Below are 17,199 nucleotides of genomic sequence, written 5' to 3'. Positions count from 1 at the left end.
CTCCTAGCCTCTGCCAGACCCTAGGGAGATAAGGGAATGAAATGCAAAAGGGGACCTTACTTTCCTTATTCTCCCTGATAAGGACTAAGGTTGCTTGGCATGCAAGAGGGGAGTTTACTTTCTTTATCCCTCCTGGTTGTTTGTAAAGAATTTATTTACTCCTCCCAGAAAAACCCTCTAAAAAACCCTCTAAAATGTGTCTCTTATAGACACATTTTTCGGCCTCCACCCATCTGTACCCAGATGCACCAAATAGACAGCATTTTGCTACAGAGGAGTCTTCGTGTGTCTCTCTTCTGGCTCCAGACCTAACAATTCCGAATTGAGCTCTGTCTTCCTCGCGACTGCAAGTTCCTATTGTCATGGTGCCTCAACCTGGCTCAGAGGTCCTGAATAAAGTCTTTCTTGCCTGATTGAACAAGTGTCACTGAATATTTTTTTCTCAAACAGAAGCAGTCTTGTGGGACTGAGCCCTGAACCTGAGGGATGGGACACTATCTCCAGGTAGGTGGTGTCAGAACCAAATGGAATTAGAGGCCACCCAGCTGGTGTCCACTGGCAAATTGGTTGTTGGTGGGGAGAAATGCACACGTTTAGGTGACCAGAGGTGAAGTATTCTGCATTGTATGAGAACAAGAAAAACATTTTGGTTTTTCCTCTCTCTCACGTTGAGGTTTCTCAACATCAGCTCTATTGACATTTGGGGATAGAAGATTCTTCTATGTGGGGCCGTCCTGTGCATCCTAGGATGTTTATCTACATCCCTGGCCTCTACCCAGCACATGCCAGAAGCATCCTTCACTTGTGATAACCAAATAACTCTTCAGACATGTCCCCTGGAGGGAAAAATTGCCTTAGTAAAGTACCTTGAAACTACCCTGAAGTTTCACACAGGCAGTTCATGAGCCTTTGAAGAAGCCAATCTTGTTTTCCACGTTTTTGCTTTCAACATGGCAGTTGAACTCTTACCTTTCTCTGTTTAATATAAACCAAAATCCACCTTAAAGAATTAAAACAGGCTGGGTGCAGTGGTTCACGCCTGTAATCCTAGCACTCTGGGAGGCCCAGGTGGGCGGATTGCTTGAGGTCAGGAGTTCGAGACCAGCCTGAGCAAGAGTGAGACCCCCATCTCTACTATAAATAGAAAGAAATTAATTGGCCAACTAATATATATATAGAAAAAATTAGCCGGGCATGCTGACGCATGCCTATAGTCCCAGCTATTCGGGAGGCTGAGGCAGGAGGATTGCTTGAGCCCAGGAGTCTGAGGTTGCTGTGAGCTAGGCTGACCCCATGGCACTCACTCTAGCCTGGGCAGCAAAGTGAGACTCTGTCTCAAAAAAATATTTGTACCCACAGAATTTGGGAATAAGTAAATAAATAAATAACAATTTAAAAAAATAAAAATAAAATAAAATAGAATTAAAACAATCCGTTTGCTCAGCCTCTCAGCAGAGTATTCAAGAGATCCTGATTCTCTCTCTCTCCTCTGCGAGGGAGGACACCACATGAGGTGAGCTGGTGTGGCCGTTATTTTAGCATCTTTATCACGCACAGAACTTGTAATCTGTAGCCAATGTTTTTCATAGACACAGGCTCTTGCTATGTTGCTCAGTCTGGTCTGGAACTCATGGTGTTAAGGGATCCTCCCATCCCAGCCTCCCAAAGTGCTGAGCTCACAGGCGTGAGTCACACTCCCGGCCAGAATTAGGTTCTTACGAAACTGTTGGAGAAGCTACAGAAGTGAGCGTCAGTCCACCTCTAGGTTCATTACTATAGCTGCAGTCAGGAGCATCAGAAAGATGCTGCTGCCACATACAGGCCAGGAAACCACAGGAAATGGCCACTCACGTCACCACCGTTCTCCTGTCCAGGGTCATTTGATCCCTCGGAGTCTAAAGAAATCTCCCAGAAATCCCACAGGGTTAAATCAACCCACCCTCACCCCTGCAGGAGGAAGAATGGTTCCCACCTCCTCAAAGCTGCCAGCACTCCCAGGAGGGCCATAGGAAGTTGTGGGAGTGTCCCCAGGTCCCCTCCGACAGGTGCATTGACCACTAGAGGTGAGTAGCTTGGGCACCTGCTGGCTCATGCATTAGTGGGAGCCCGTGGTCAAGCCCACCACTCTGCTTGCCCTTTCTCTCCACGCTCCTCCCCCAAATCGGCTAATCCCTGCAGATCAAAAGCAAAAGGCACCTCTCTCCGAGGCTGGAGATGGTGACAGAGGCCAGCCTCTGCCTCCCTCAAGGTCACAGTGTGCCTGCCCCTGGGGTCCCTGCTTCATCCCCAGCCTTGCTTCTCAACACCCAGCCCTGCTGGAATCGAGTTCAGCCAACCTCCTGATGCAACCCCGACGGCCTTCTGTGGACTTCTTTACCTGGACTGACAGTAGCATCCCGTCTAACTCCTGTCGTAAACCCTGCATCCACGTCACTCACGGTACTGCCGCTTTCATGGTGGAATTCTAACGAAGATGGCTGTGGACTTTTAATGTGGTTATGTGGACACACTAAATGATTTGAACAATATTTGAAGCTGCCGCACTTTTTATGGAGGTTAAGACAACTCTGGTCTCCCAGGTGATCTGCGTGGAATAATGTCTTGCATAACGGCACTCACTCTAGCCTGGGCAACAAAGTGAGACTCTGTCTCAAAAAAAAAAAAAAAATGTCTTGCATAAAATGAAATGTCAGTAAGGGCTGGCTGTTCAGTTTTTGGTTTGTTTGTTTGTTTTTGAGACAGAATCTCACTGTGTTGCCCAAGCTAGAGTGCTGTGGCATCAGCCTAGCTCACAGCAACCTCAAACTCCTGGGCTCAAGCGATCCTCCCGCCTCAGCCTCCTGAGTAGCTGGGACTACAGGCATGCGCCACCATGCCCGGCTAATTTTTTCTCTATATTTTTAGTTGGTCAATGAATTTCTTTCTATTTTTAGTAGAGATGGGGTCTTGCTCTTGCTCAGGCTGGTCTCGAACTCCTGAGCTCAAACAATCCTCCTACCTCAGCCTCCCAGAGTGCTAGGATTACAGGCATGAGCCACAATGCCTGGTTGGCTGTTCAGTTATTTCAGATTTTGGAGAAGAGTGGCCCTGTGAAGTTGGAAGGAGGCTACGTGGTCCATCCAAAGTAATGGGCGGCAGAGCGACTCTGTAAGGTCCAGGATGTGGATAAGCTCAAGAACAGACTCTGCCACAAAGAAAGCACCTCCTTTAGGTTCAGAATTGTTGCCATTGGTGGGGGGGGGGGTGGCTCATGCCTATAATCCTAGCACTCTGGGAGGCCGAGGCGGGCGGATTGCTCGAGGTCGGGAGTTCAAAACCAGCCTGAGCAAAAGCAAGACCCTGTCTCTACTATAAATAGAAAGAAATTAGCCAAACAACTAAAAACAGAAAAAATTAGCCGGGCACAGTGGTGCATGCCTGTAGTCAGTCTCAACTACTTGGAAGGCTGAGACAGAAGGATGGCTTGACCCCAGGAGTTTGAGGTTGCCGTAAGCTAGGCTGACGCCACAGCACTCTAGCCTGAGCAACAGAGTGAGACTGTCTCGAAAAGAAAAAGAGGGGAGGAAGTAGAAAGATGGTGTGAGAACTAGATATACCTGTAAGACCATTACCTCTTCCCCTTCCAGGAAATCTCTCCTGACCTCACATCACAGTCCTGTCTGGCTTCATGATTCCATCCAAGGACCCGGTGACCATCCTGTCCCAGGACCCCCCGAAGCTGAAGCTTAGAGGATATGGCACAAGAGAAGCCATGAACCCTGGAACAGAAAGGAGCCGCTGGTGTGTGGGGAGATGAACACGTGGAATATCTCACAGATGCTGCCAAACTGGGCAGCTGTACCGCTGTTCCTATCCGAGCAGACGCCACTGGTCTGAGCCCAGTGCCCCCAGCAGCTGGTGACAATCGGTGAGCAGACGTGAAGGCAGCAGACGCAGGACTGTCCTCCGAAGAGGGAAGAACCAGGCTTTGGAGACCGGAAGGAATCAGGGACAGAGCTCAGACAGGTTCCCCAGGACAAGAGGTGATAAAAACCAGAGCCGTGTCAACTCCCAGAACAAAAAGGGACAGAGAGTGTACGCAGCCCTCCCCACCATCACCAAACTTCCTTCTTCCTCAGGAGCTTATGACAAACTCTCCCTCTCAATCACGCCTGGTGTGAGAATGTGAAGTTGCGATGTTTCTCAAATCTCAAATTTGGTGCATTTATTCTCACCAAAGATGGATTTCACACCACCAAGAATCAAAGCTCCACACCCCAGGGGAGGAGACACCAGGCCATCTTCCTCATAGAACACGTCACCTCTGAATAGGAGGGACCTACAGGAGCTTCGGTGTCATGAGCAACCCCGATGTGTCGTCTCTGCCCAGAGACTCACAGGAGCTGGAGGTCAAAGGTGAGGAAACCCCCTCTCATCCCATGTTCCCTCCTGGGTACAGAGGCTGCCCCTTTAGTGACTGGGGCAGGGAGCATGCTCTGCTTCCAGGTGAAGCCCTGGGGGGCTCACGCCCCCCACCCATGTTGGAGCCCTGCCTCCAGTGTGAGTCCTTGGGAATACCCAGGTCATCCATAAACAACAGAAAGAAGGAAAATCACTGTCATATTATCCCCATTTGCAGAATTTCCTAGCAGTCCCATGGAGACCACCTACTCAACTGGTGAGTGAGTTCAGGTGGAAAAGGAAAGGAGGGGTTTTCCTTCCTCTCAAACTTGGAGCAGAAGAATGACTATGTACCAGAGACAGAGAAGGCTTTTCAAGAGGGGTAGAATAGCATCAAGTTTATGGATGTTGCAGAGTTAGAAGGAGACAGGACGGGGTGAGACTTCTCCCCACAAGGAAGAGCAGAAAGAAGCTCTTGAATGCAAATAAAATTGGTAGTGTCAAGCTGGGTAGGATAGCTCACGGCTATAATCCTTGCACTCTGGGAAGCTGAGGTGCGAGGATCACTTGAGCTAAGGAGTTCAAGACCAGCCTGAACAAGAGTGAGACCCGTCTCTACTAAAATTAGAAAAAATTAGCCAGGCGTGGTGGTACATGCTTGTAGTCCCAGCTACTAGGAGGCTGAGGCAGGAGGATTGCTTGAGCCCATGAGTTTGAGGTTGTTGTGAGCTAGCTTGATGCCACAGCACTCTAACCCAAACAATACAGTGAGACTCTGTGTCAAAAAAACAAACAAACAAAAAACTGATAGTTTTGATACTGTCCATAGGTTCTGTTCATCTTTGCCCCATATTGTCAATATTCCAGGCAGTTTCTAGGATTGCTAGCCCCTCACCCATTGAATGATCCTTCCAGAAGGGCAAATACTCATGATATATCTCAGGATTGTGGCTACAGGGAGCTCTGGACTCAACCTTATTCTCTGGAGTCTTCATCCCTCTACTGTGCTGAGCTGTTCCTACAGGTAGGTCACTGTGTCTGCCTGCACGGCAGGCGGCTGCCTTCTCAGAGCATCCTTTTCTCCGCATACCCAGAAGCATATTCTGTACAGGATTAAGAAGGACTGTTGAGATAGGACCTTCTGCGATTTTGGCTACCGTCACTCCCTCCTACGTATGAGAAGAATTTAGGCTTCAGTCATTTGCCCCCAGCAGCAGGTCACATCTCTAGTAGTGCCTGGGATCTGAGTGTATCACGGACCATTCATGGGGAAATAGATGCTTGAGAAGCTACCACGGTGCAATGGTGAGGAGTTGGATCTTGTTACCTTTGAGGTGGCCTTTGTCGTCCTAGGGGAAATGTGCAATGGATGTTACTTTTATAAATCTTGAGCTACAAGAGCATGGGCTGCAAATACAGGTGTGGAACTGATGGGCAAAAAGACAGAAAATATAGTAGATGAGATAGAGTGAGAAGGGAGTCCTAATGGAAAACAAGAACTTGCAAACAAACACAATCAATTGTGGTCAAAACCGCACAAGATGAGCCAGGCGTGGTGGCTCACACCTGTAATCCTAACACTCTGGGAGGCCGAGGCAGGTGGATTGTTTGAGCTCAGGAGTTCGAGACCAGCCTGAGCAAGAGCAAGACCCCGTCTCTACTAAAAATAGAAACAAATTCACTAAAATATATAGAAAAAATTAGCCAGGTATGGTGGTACATGCCTGTAGTCCCAGCTACTTGGGAGGCTGAGGCAGGAGAATCGCTTGAGCCCAAGAGTTTGAGGTTGTTGTGAGCTAGGCTGACACCACGGCACTCTACCCCAAGAAACAGAGTGAGACTCTGTCTCAAAAAACAAACAAACAAACAACACACAAGATAGAGATAGAGCACAGATCTGGAAACTACGACCCTCAGGCTAAAGCTGGCTTACTGCCTATTTGGTTTAAAAAAACAAGTTTATTTTTTGGTTTGGTTTTGTTGTTGTTATTTTGTTTAGTTTTGTTCCAGCCACGCTTATGTTTATGTGTTGTCTATGGCTGCTTCTGCATTATTTTTGCTTTTTCCACAATTTTAGCAATAACTGCTCAATTGTTTCATTTGTCTTATAGAGTGTCTTGCTCTGTTGCTTGGGCTCGAGTGCAGTGGCACGATCATGGCTCACTGCAGCCTCCTGAGTAGCTGGGACTACAGGAGTATGCCACCATGCCTGCATAATTATTTTTATTTTTTGTAGAGACAGGGTCTCACTATATTGCCCAGGCTAGTCTTGAACTCCTGGCCTCAAGAGATCCTCCCCCTCAGTCTCCCAAAGCCACAGTGCTGGTATTATAGGCATGAGCCACTGCGTCCAAACTCAATTCTTGACATGAGTGCTTCCATTGGCTTTGCTGACATCACAGTCTTCTAATAAATTTCTTTTGGCTCATGAGTTGCTCTTCCTCTATCCCAGCCATTGGCAAATATTTTCCGAAAAGGTCCAGAAAGTAAACATTTTGGGCTTTGTGGGCCATCTGGTCTGTTTGGTGACTACTCAACTCTGACACTGCAGCACAGAAGCAGCCACAGACAATACGGAAGGGAACAAGCTTGGCCATGTTCCAAGAAAACATTATTTATAAATGCTGCAGTTTGAATTTACGGTCATTTTTACTCAGCACAGAACGTGGGGTTTCTTTTCAGACAGAGTTTTGCTCTATTGCCCAGGCTACAGTGCCATGGTGTCAGCCTAGCTCATAGCAACCTCAAACTCCTAGGCTCAATCAATCCTCCTGCCTCAGCCTCCCGAGTAGCTGGGACTACAGGTGTGCACCACTGCACCTAGCTAATTTTTCTATTTGTAGTAGAAATAGTCTCTCTCTTGCTCAGGCTGGTTTCGAACTCCTGACCTCGAGCCATCCTCTTGCCTCAGCCTCCCAGAGAGCTGGGATTACAGGCGTGGTCCACTGTGCCCAGCCTCTAATCACAGAATGCTATTCTTCTTTTGATTTGTGTCAACCACTTAAAAATGGAAAGTCCATCCTTAGTTCGTGGGCTGTATGAAACCAAGCTGTGGCTGGGTCGAGTCTGAAGGCCAAGATTTGCTTATTCCCCATTCTAGGTTGATACAAATGTGGGCTCCATTTCCTTTCTCATCCAGATGGTTGAGCAAGTAGACAAGGTGGTCAAAGGTCATTTCTCTTTCTGAAGAAACGGAGTCAACAATTCCGTTGCTGTGAGCTGGGGCCAGGGTTTGAGGGAGCCTACAGGAACCGGGCAGAGCATGGCGATGTCACATAAAGCCAAACCGCTTCCTCTTGGCAGCTCCGCCTCACACTCCAAGCCTCCGGGAGGAACACCACACCACCCTGACTGGCGTCCAAGTCTGCTCTTCTGACCCTCACCATCCTCCTCCTCCTCTTAATCCTCCACCAGCACAAAGCAAAGGCCAGTATGTCCGTGAGAGGGCAGGGGGAGCCTGCACAGAGCCCCCCATGGTGCAAACCAAACAGGGGAAATGGGGACAGGGCGTTTGCTGAGGGTGGGGTTTGGGGGAAGGAGGCACAGAGGCGTGGGTGGCTGTGCTGGCTGATCCTGTGACCGCAAGCCTTCCTGAGCCTCAGCTCCTGTCTGCAAAATCAGAGGACAGGGCTGGCATTTTCATGTGGCACAGAGGGAGCCAGTGCCTTGGCCTCTTGTAAGCATGCAAATCGCATCATGACCCCATCTAAACCTAATTATCTCCCAAAGGCTCCACTTCCAAATGCCAACCCATTAGGGCTAGGGTTTCAGCACATGAATTTGGGGACAAAAACACACGACGTATAACAACCTCCTCCTCCTTCCAGATGTTGCCAGGAAAGAGGGCAGCCAGAGGCTGGACTGGTAAGAAGTCCTTCCTCTGTCCCAGGTCCAAGGATCCCTCAGTCCTCCGATCACACCACCATTTCGTCACCTCCCTTCCCTCCTCAGGCCTCTGAAGCTGTAGGACCACAGGAGGTCACCTACTCCCAGCTGGCCTTGGGTGCCCTCACCCAAGGGAGAGCTGTGACACCTTCCTTGGTACCAAGACCAGCAAGTACACAACACTTGCCCTGAGATAAGTCACATGTCATCACAAAGCTGATTTGGACTGTAGAGCGTTCAGCTGCCTGCTAGATGGTCCCTCCTCTGGAATCACTGCTTCTAAATCTCAGGTGGACAGGAGCACGGAGATGACTCTGCTGCCCACTTGAATCTGGAGGCCTCAAGAATGTGGCTTCCATCTGTAATCCTAGCACTCTGGGAGATCCAGGCAAGAGGTTGGCTTGAGCCCAGGAGTTCAAAACCAGCCTGGGCAAGAGACCCCATCTGTATTAGAAATAGAAAAATTAGCCAGGCATGGTGGCGCATGCCTGTAGTCTCAGCTACTCGGGAGACTGAGGAAAGAGGATCACTTGAGCCCAGGAGTTCGATGTTACAGTGAGCTAGGATGAGGCCACTGCACTCTAGAGCCCATGTGACAGAGTGGGACTCTGTCTCGGAAAAAAAAAAAGTAGGGAGAAACATCATGACAGGATGTTAATTGAGTCAAGGAATGGAGGTGGAGTTAATTTCCTAGATGTTGTTTATAAAAAGAGATTATGAGGCCTGGCGAGGTGGCTCACACCTGCAATCCTAGCACTCTGGGAGGCTGAGGTGGGAGGATCGCTCAAGGTCAGGAGTTCAAAAGGAGCCTAAGCCAAGAGCCAGACCCTGTCTATACTAAAAATAGAAAGAAATTAATTGGCCAACTAAAAATATAGAGAAAAAATTAGCAGGGCATGGTGGTGCATGCCTATAGTCCCAGCTGCTTGGGATGCTGAGGCAGGAGGATTGCTTGAGCTCCAGAGTCTAAGGTTGCTGTGAGTTAGGCTGACGCCATAGCACTCTAGCTAGGGCAACAGAGTGAGACTGTCTCAATAAATAAATAAATAAATAAATAAAGTAAAAAGAGATTATGGATAAATGTGGCTTAATTAGCATACAAGGAACACTGTTATTCATAATTGACAATAGTATTTTGCACAATTTGGAAGACTTATAATTTCCCTTTTCACGTGTGTATGTCCCTTAGGGTTAAATTAAGTGGTTTTGGATTAAGCTGTAAAACAGATATTAAAGATGTTTGGTCGAGTACGGTGGTAATCCCAGCACTCTGGGAGGCCGAGGCAGGTGGATTGCTCAAGGTCAGGAGTTCAAAACCAGCCTGAACAAGAGCGAGACCCCATCTCTACTATAAATAGAAATTACTTGACCAACTAATACATATATAAAAAAATAGCCAGGCATGGTGGCACATGCCTGTAGTCTCAGCTACTCAGGAGGCTGAGGCAGCAGGATTGCATGAGACCAGGAGTTTGAGGTTGCTGTGAGCTAGGCTGATGCCACAGCACTCACTCTAGCCTGGGCAACACAGCGAGACTGTCTCAAAAAAAAAAATGTTTATATTCTCGAGAGTCTATATTCAGGGCAACTTCAATCTATGCTTCTGGGGGAAAAATTTAAAAAGATATGTAGGGCAGGTGTAGTGGTTCATGCTTGTAAATCCAGCACTTTGGGAGACTAAGGCAGGAGGATTTCTTGAGGCCAGGAGTTCAAGAACAGCCAGAGCAACATAGTGAGACTCTCATCTCTACAAAAAAATTTTTTTAAATTAACTGAACATGGTAGCATGTGCCTTTACTCCAGCTACTCAGAAGGCTGAGGCAGGAGAATCACTTCAGCCCAGAAGTTTGAGGTTGCAGTGAACCAAGATGATGCCACTGCACTCTAGCCCAGGCAACAGAGCAAGCTCCTGTCTCAAAACAAAACAAAAAGATGTTTACATACTCTGCCATGAGAGTCCAGAATGTCTGAAATTAGTGCAGGTGAGGAAAACTATATACATATTGGAGACACTTTTCAATCCCTGATGTAAAGCATGTCAGAGTTTTTGTTATGTAAACATATATCCTGCCAGTCACTGTTGTGGCCCTAGTGATTTTTCTATATTTGTCTTCCCAAACTGTGCCCAGCGATGTGAGTTTATTAAGGACCTAACATGTATAAATTGCAGGGTTCATATGTATGAACCAGTCAATTAGGAATTTTCAAATGTTCAATTGAAATATTAACTCAAAAAAACTAAGGATGAAGCTAGAAAGCATAAAGATGTAAGCACTTACTTCCATGATAAGAAAGTGATTCACTGGGATATTAAGCCAGAAAACCTGCTGCTGAGATTCAGGGGCGAGGTGAAATTGCAGATTTTGGCTGTGCTGCGCACACTTCCTCTCTGAGGTAGGTCTGGTGGTGGGAGGACCCTGAGTACTAGTTAGGAATGCAAAATTATTCAACTTTTATTAATTATCATTGTGCATCTTAAAAGAGAAGAAACAAAACAGATGAAGTAGCAAAGCCAAGAGAGCTCCCTAAACAAACAACAAGGAACAGAAGCAGACAGGGCTCAGGAAGCCACCTAAGCACAGGGAGGCAGCACACTCCGAGAATGGGCCTGGACCCAGGGGTGCTTCGGGATCTGGGCCAGAGGCAGCCGATCCTGGGGGTTGTATCTGAGAAGCCTGGAGATCAAGTCCTGGGCTCCCAAAGGCATTGACAGGGGGAACCTCACATCTACCTGTTGAAGCCAAGAAAGAAGAAAGAGAAGTTCGGTTAGTTTCTTTGGTTAATATTCTTCCCGGTTTTTTTGTTTGTTTGTTTGAGTCCCTTCAAGGCACTCTGGACCTTAGTAGACAACCTTATGTGTGTGCCCCGGTCCCTACAGGTCCAGCAGCCAACCAGCTCCCCTACGAATGCCCAAAGGGTGACCATCCCACCTTGAGGATGCGTCTGTAGGTCTCATTGTGGGAGGCGCTCTCAAAGGGTGGATTTCCCACCAGCAGCTCATAGCAGAGCACGCCAATGCACCACAGATCCATCTTCGCAGCATATCTTCTCCCCTCGATCATTTCTGGAGGCAAGTAGTCCAGTGGTCCACACCTTGTCTTTGACCTAGAGGAAGGCAAAGAAGGGAACACTGAGCAGAAGCCCAGACTGAGGGAAATCCTCCTTCCCAGCTTCCAGTGAGAACTTAGGACATCCTGAACAGTCCTCTCCTGAGCACAGGGGTTTGGAAACAGACTTTTTAAATAGACCAAGGTTAAGAGAAGGCAAGTACTAGGACCTACTAAATCCATTATTTGGAATTATTCATATAATTATTTAGCTTATGATCCAGAATGGTTCCACAAGAATATTCTCAGCATCAAGAAAGATTTGGAGCCTGGGCAGTAAGTCGGTGGGGCGTGGTGGCACATGCCTGTAATCCCAACTACTGGGGAGGCTGAGGCACAAAGATCACTTAAGCTAGGAGTTCAAGGCTGCTATGAGCAGTGAGCTATGGTCACGCCACTTCCCTCCAGCCTGAGTGACAGAGTGAGTCCCTGTCTCTAAAACATGTATAAACAAAATAAAATTTAAAAATAAAATACTAATTTGAAAAAAAGCAACATTCAAATATAAACCCAGGTTGGTATCTGGGTCTTACTTGTGGAATAAATTAAAATGGATCATTTCTAACTAGTACTCGGGGCCCACCAACCACCACCACCAGACCTACCTCAGAGAGGGAGTGTGCACAGACCAGCCAAAATCTGCAATCTTCACCTCACCCCTGAAACCCAGCAGCAGGCTTTCTGGCTTAATATCCCTGTGAATCACTTTCTTGTCACGGCAGTAAATCAAGGCATCAGCCAACTCCTCTATTATCTGTGTGAGCAAAGAAAAGGCAATCTGGAAGTGAAGCCTGCCACAATTTCCCTACAAGGTAGAATACCCCTCATGAATTTTATGATTGTAGTGGGATCTTTTATTTTTTGCTTTTCAACTCCTTTACCTCCTTTTAATAGCATTATGGTTATTGGTGGGGAAGGATTTCCTCTCCCCCATTTTTTTTGTGTTATAGGGTGGACAGATCTTCCTTGTTGCCCTAGCACAGCAAGTATCCACACAGCCTACACTGAGCTATTTAGATGATCTCCCAAAGGACTTTGAGGAAGGAGGAAATGAGAAAGAAATGGGAGGAAAGATAGATCATTCATTTTGACATAGCAAGCTGACTTGACCATTGCTGCTGGAAGATCATTGTTGTGGTTCCCTTTCTAGAAATCTCTTGGTACCGCTTTCTAAGCCAGTTCTATCCATATTCAGTGAACTCCTTCACAGCCTCTTGGTATGTTTCTTTGCATAAGGTAGAGTCCGTTGCTTACAACTAAAGAATCCAAATTTATACACACTACTTATTAATATTCTACAGATACACTGAAGGTAATTAGGGTATTCAAATGTGAAACTATAAGATGTTTGTGTCATTATATAAAATTTACATATGTGTCCATTTAGGGTTTATTTAAAAGAAAATTTAAAAATAGATGAAAATTTAAAAAATAAAATTTACAGAAAATTCAGAAATAAATTTTTGGCCAGGCGCGGTGGCTCACGCCTGTAATCCTAGCACTCTGGGAGGCCAAGGTGGGCGGATTGCTCGAGGTCAGGAGTTCGAAACCACCCTGAGCAAGAGCGAGACCCCCGTCTCTACTCTAAATAGAAAGAAATTAATTGGCCAACTAACATATACAGAGAAAATTAGCCGGGCATGGTGGCGCATGCCTGTAGTCCCAGCTACTTGGGAGGCTGAGGCAGAAGGATTGCTTGAGCCCAGCAATTTGAGGTTGCTGTGAGCTAGGCTGGAGCCACGGCACTCACTCTAGCCTGGGCAACAAAGCGAGACTCTGTCTCAAAAAAATAAATAAATAAAAAATAAATAAATTTTTAAAAAAGAAATCTGGACACTCATGACAGCCACAGAGACCCCCCCCCACCAGCACACAGTAAACTCATAGACCCAGAGCCTCTAGCCCCCCTTACCGTGGCTGTTTGCTGCTCATCAAATTTCTGCTTTTTTCGCAGCTCCTTGTAGAGCTCACCCCTTGGAGCATATTCCAGGATGAGGTATACTCGGTCAGCATCATGGAAGTAATTGTACAGCCTTAGGATATTAGGGTGTCTGAAGGAAGGATGGAAAAAGGGTCATAGTTTTCCCTGAGGCCCAACACATGACGCTGTCATCAGTGATTGGTCACACAAGTGGCAATTGTGCTGGGACCAAAATAATAACAGCTCAGTCTGGGAGTGAGTGAAGGGAGAACAGAATCAAGATTTGGACGCCTGCCACAGAGAGGGAGATTTACACGGTGTAACTGGAATGAACTGCAGAGAACAATCTTAAAGGTAGAAGCAAAGGGCTTTCTTGGGGGTAGTATTTGATGCTATCAAATGCTGGGTTCATATGTCAGAGATGGAAGAGGAAAACAGGAGAACAAGTAAAGACCCAGTGTGGGAATCTCACGCCAAGACTGTCCTTACTGTAGATGCCACTGGATTTCAATTTCCCTGCGTATCTGGTGCTCCAGTCCTTCATTCTCTATCTGGGACTTGAAAAGAACCTTCAGGGCCACAATAAAATGGTTTTCCTTGAGGCGAGCCAGGTACACATTCCCAAATTTCCCCTTGCCCAGAGGAGGCCCGACGTCAAAGTCGTCAATTGTGAAGCGCCGCCTGACGAGAGAAGAATAGAGCCTCAGCTCGGGAGGCAGAGCAGGTGGAAGAAAAGTCAGGGATCCCGAATGCCCCCCTTCCTCTTTTACTTTCTCCTCTCTCTGCCGCCTTCCCTTCTCCTGGCCCCAGCCTGGGTGTGCCGTGGGTCCAGGGAGCCAGGCTCCAGTCCCCCCTCACGCCTAGCCTGGAGTCCACCCCTGGGCTCCAGTCCCCCCTCACGCCTAGCCTGGAGTCCACCCCTGGGCTCCAGTCCCCCCTCACGCCTAGCCTGGAGTCCACCCCTGGGCTCCAGTCCCTCCTCACGCCTAGCCTGGAGTCCACCCCTGGGCTCCAGTCCCCCCTCACGCCTAGCCTGGAGTCCACCCCTGGGCTCCAGTCCCCCCTCACGCCTAGCCTGGAGTCCACCCCTGCAGGGGCTCCAGTCCCCCCTCACGCCTAGCCTGGAGTCCACCCCTGGGTTCCAGTCCACCCTCACGCCTAGCCTGGAGTCCACCCCTGGGCTCCAGTCCCCCCTCACGCCTAGCCTGGAGTCCACCCCTGGGCTCCAGTCCCCCCTCACGCCTACCCTGGAGTCCACCCCTGGGTTCCAGTCCCCCCTCACGCCTAGCCTGGAGTCCACCCCTGGGCTCCAGTCCCTCCTCACGCCTAGCCTGGAGTCCACCCCTGGGTTCCAGTCCCTCCTCACGCCTAGCCTGGAGTCCACCCCTGGGTTCCAGTCCCCCCTCACGCCTAGCCTGCAGTCCACCCCTGGGTTCCAGTCCCTCCTCACGCCTAGCCTGGAGTCCACCCCTGGGCTCCAGTCCCTCCTCACGCCTAGCCTGGAGTCCACTCCTGGGTTCCAGTCCCTCCTCACGCCTAGCCTGGAGTCCACCCCTGGGTTCCAGTCCCCCCTCACGCCTAGCCTGGAGTCCACCCCTGGGTTCCAGTCCCCCCTCACGCCTAGCCTGCAGTCCACCCCTGGGTTCCAGTCCCCCCTCACGCCTAGCCTGGAGTCCACCCCTGGGTTCCAGTCCCCCCTCACGCCCGGCCTGGAGTCCACCCCTGGGTTCCAGTCCCTCCTCACGCCTAGCCTGGAGTCCACCCCTGGGCTCCAGTCCCCCCTCACGCCTAGCCTGGAGTCCACCCCTGGGTTCCAGTCCCCCCTCACGCCTAGCCTGGAGTCCACCCCTGGGTTCCAGTCCCTCCTCACGCCTAGCCTGGAGTCCACCCCTGGGCTCCAGTCCCTCCTCACGCCTAGCCTGGAGTCCACCCCTGGGCTCCAGTCCCCCCTCACGCCTAGCCTGGAGTCCACCCCTGGGTTCCAGTCCCTCCTCACGCCTAGCCTGGAGTCCACCCCTGGGTTCCAGTCCCCCCTCACGCCTAGCCTGCATTCCACCCCTGGGTTCCAGTCCCCCCTCACGCCTAGCCTGGAGTCCACCCCTGGGTTCCAGTCCCTCCTCACGCCTAGCCTGGAGTCCACCCCTGGGCTCCAGTCCCTCCTCACACCCAGCCTGGAGTCCACCCCTGGGCTCCAGTCCCCCCTCATGCTTAGCCTGGAGTCCACCCCTGGGCTCCAGTCCCTCCTCACACCTAGCCTGGAGTCCACCCCTGGGCTCCAGTCCCTCCTCACACCTAGCCTGGAGTCCACCCCTGGGCTCCAGTCCCTCCTCACTCCTAGCCTGGAGTCCACCCCTGGGCTCCAGTCCCCCCTCACGCCTAGCCTGGAGTCCACCCCTGGGCTCCAGTCCCCCCTCACGCCTAGCCTGGAGTCCACCCCTGGGCTCCAGTCCCTCCTCACTCCTAGCCTGGAGTCCACCCCTGGGCTCCAGTCCCCCCTCACGCCTAGCCTGGAGTCCACCCCTGGGCTCCAGTCCCCCCTCACGCCTAGCCTGGAGTCCACCCCTGGGCTCCAGTCCCTCCTCACGCCTAGCCTGGAGTCCACCCCTGGGCTCCAGTCCCCCCTCACGCCTAGCCTGGAGTCCCCCCTGGGCTCCACCTCCTCCCTCCCACTGGTAAGCCGCGGGCACGCACCTGGTCGAGCTGTTGGGCCGCGGGGTGGCCCGGCCTGCTGCACCTACGGAGAGCAGGGGAGGAAGATGGGGGCGGGGGCGGAAGGGGAGGGGGGAGAGGGAGAGATGTCCACACGCTCTTCCGCGCGCCGCACCCCAACCTCGGACAGCAGTCCTTCCTTCCCACCCTCTTTCTCTGGTCCTGTCCTTCTCACCTGCGGGCTCATGGTTGCCCACCTGCACCACAGTCCTGGGGTAACTCATCAGGTGAGGACAAGCTGACGCCTCCCTGAGCCCTCGGGAACTGGGAGCTCACGATCACGAGCGCCTGAAGACGGGCGGTCACTTCCAGGCAGAGGTTCTTCCAACCCACCCGCCGGTCCCTGCGAAGGCCGCAGGCTCCGGGATCCGGGGCGTCCTGAGGTGGCTGGGCAACCCGGGGCAGGACTTTTATAGCACGCGCCCTTGCCCGGGAACCGAGCGGGCAGTTCCAGACTGATTCCCATTGGATGAAATTTGCGACACCACCGGCAGCGTGCCCAATAGAAAAGATGGAAATGGGAGCTTCTGCCTGGACCCCGAGCGCCGGACCAATGGGACGGTAGGGGGCGGAGTCAGAACTAGGCGGGAACCTGAAAACACGCTGAGGTGGCGACTGGGATGGGGGGGAAGAGGCTGAGGTGCTTAGGCGGCCTGAGAGGACGCAAAAACAAACCCATAAATCCACAGGTGTGTGCGCAGTATAGCAAGTACCCAGATGGTCGTGTGAGTGACTATAAACCAACGTCAGGAGCCTGGCGGGGTGCGCCACCACAAACCCCAACCACAGGTGCCCAACCCTCCCCCCACCTCGGGGTCGTTTCTACTGGCGCACTTGGCGCACAAGCGCGCGGAGCACCATGGGAGCCCCTAAAGTGAGCAGCTGCACCCCGACCTCCCCACGTGCACGGCCACGGGCTTGGCAGCCATGGCGCCCGCAGCACTCAGGCCTGCCCTCCCACAGGCCCCGTGTTTGTGGGCTCTGTAATTAGTTTGCATTTTGGGTCTCAGACAAATCATCCCACATATTTATTTGCTTAGCAAATACAGACATTTCAAAGTCATCTGGAATTGGATTCTTCTAGACAGGGAGAAGATGCGGGAGAAATAGAATTGAAAACACAATCCTCTCACCCAGAAGACCTCACCAGAGTCAAGTGACTTATGGCAGCAGTAAGTGCTCTGAGGAGTAGAAACA

At 50.5% G+C, this 17,199-nt stretch overlaps 1 protein-coding gene across 1 annotated transcript; it reads right to left on the bottom strand.

Moving 5' to 3' along the window:
- Positions 1-10,693: 10,693 nt before the first annotated feature.
- On the bottom strand, positions 10,694-16,381 carry LOC105877214 (aurora kinase C-like). Its single transcript, XM_012775585.3, has 7 exons — positions 16,178-16,381; positions 15,985-16,027; positions 13,783-13,974; positions 13,285-13,423; positions 11,978-12,126; positions 11,196-11,370; positions 10,694-10,996 (listed from the first exon to the last, which is right to left on the bottom strand). Exons 1-7 carry the CDS (start codon positions 16,224-16,226, stop codon positions 10,838-10,840), a joined length of 906 nt encoding a protein of 301 aa, XP_012631039.1. The 5' UTR covers positions 16,227-16,381; the 3' UTR covers positions 10,694-10,837.
- Positions 16,382-17,199: the final 818 nt, after the last annotated feature.

This window comes from Microcebus murinus, chromosome 32 (assembly GCF_040939455.1).
Source record: "Microcebus murinus isolate Inina chromosome 32, M.murinus_Inina_mat1.0, whole genome shotgun sequence".
Lineage (NCBI taxonomy): Eukaryota > Metazoa > Chordata > Mammalia > Primates > Cheirogaleidae > Microcebus > Microcebus murinus.
The sequence above is the reverse complement of the archived record's forward strand: the minus strand, read 5'-3'. Positions and strand labels throughout refer to the sequence as shown.

Excerpts from the sequence above, each read along its gene's own strand:
- LOC105877214 (XM_012775585.3), bottom strand. The coding sequence starts at position 16,226 with ATGAGTTACCCCAGGACTGTGGTGCAGGTGGGCAACCATGAGCCCGCA. Across the intron at positions 16,028-16,177 it reads GGGCAACCATGAGCCCGCAG|GTGCAGCAGGCCGGGCCACC; the intron begins GTGAGAAGGACA and ends TGCTCTCCGTAG. Across the intron at positions 10,997-11,195 it reads CCTACAGACGCATCCTCAAG|GTAGATGTGAGGTTCCCCCT; the intron begins GTGGGATGGTCA and ends TGGCTTCAACAG.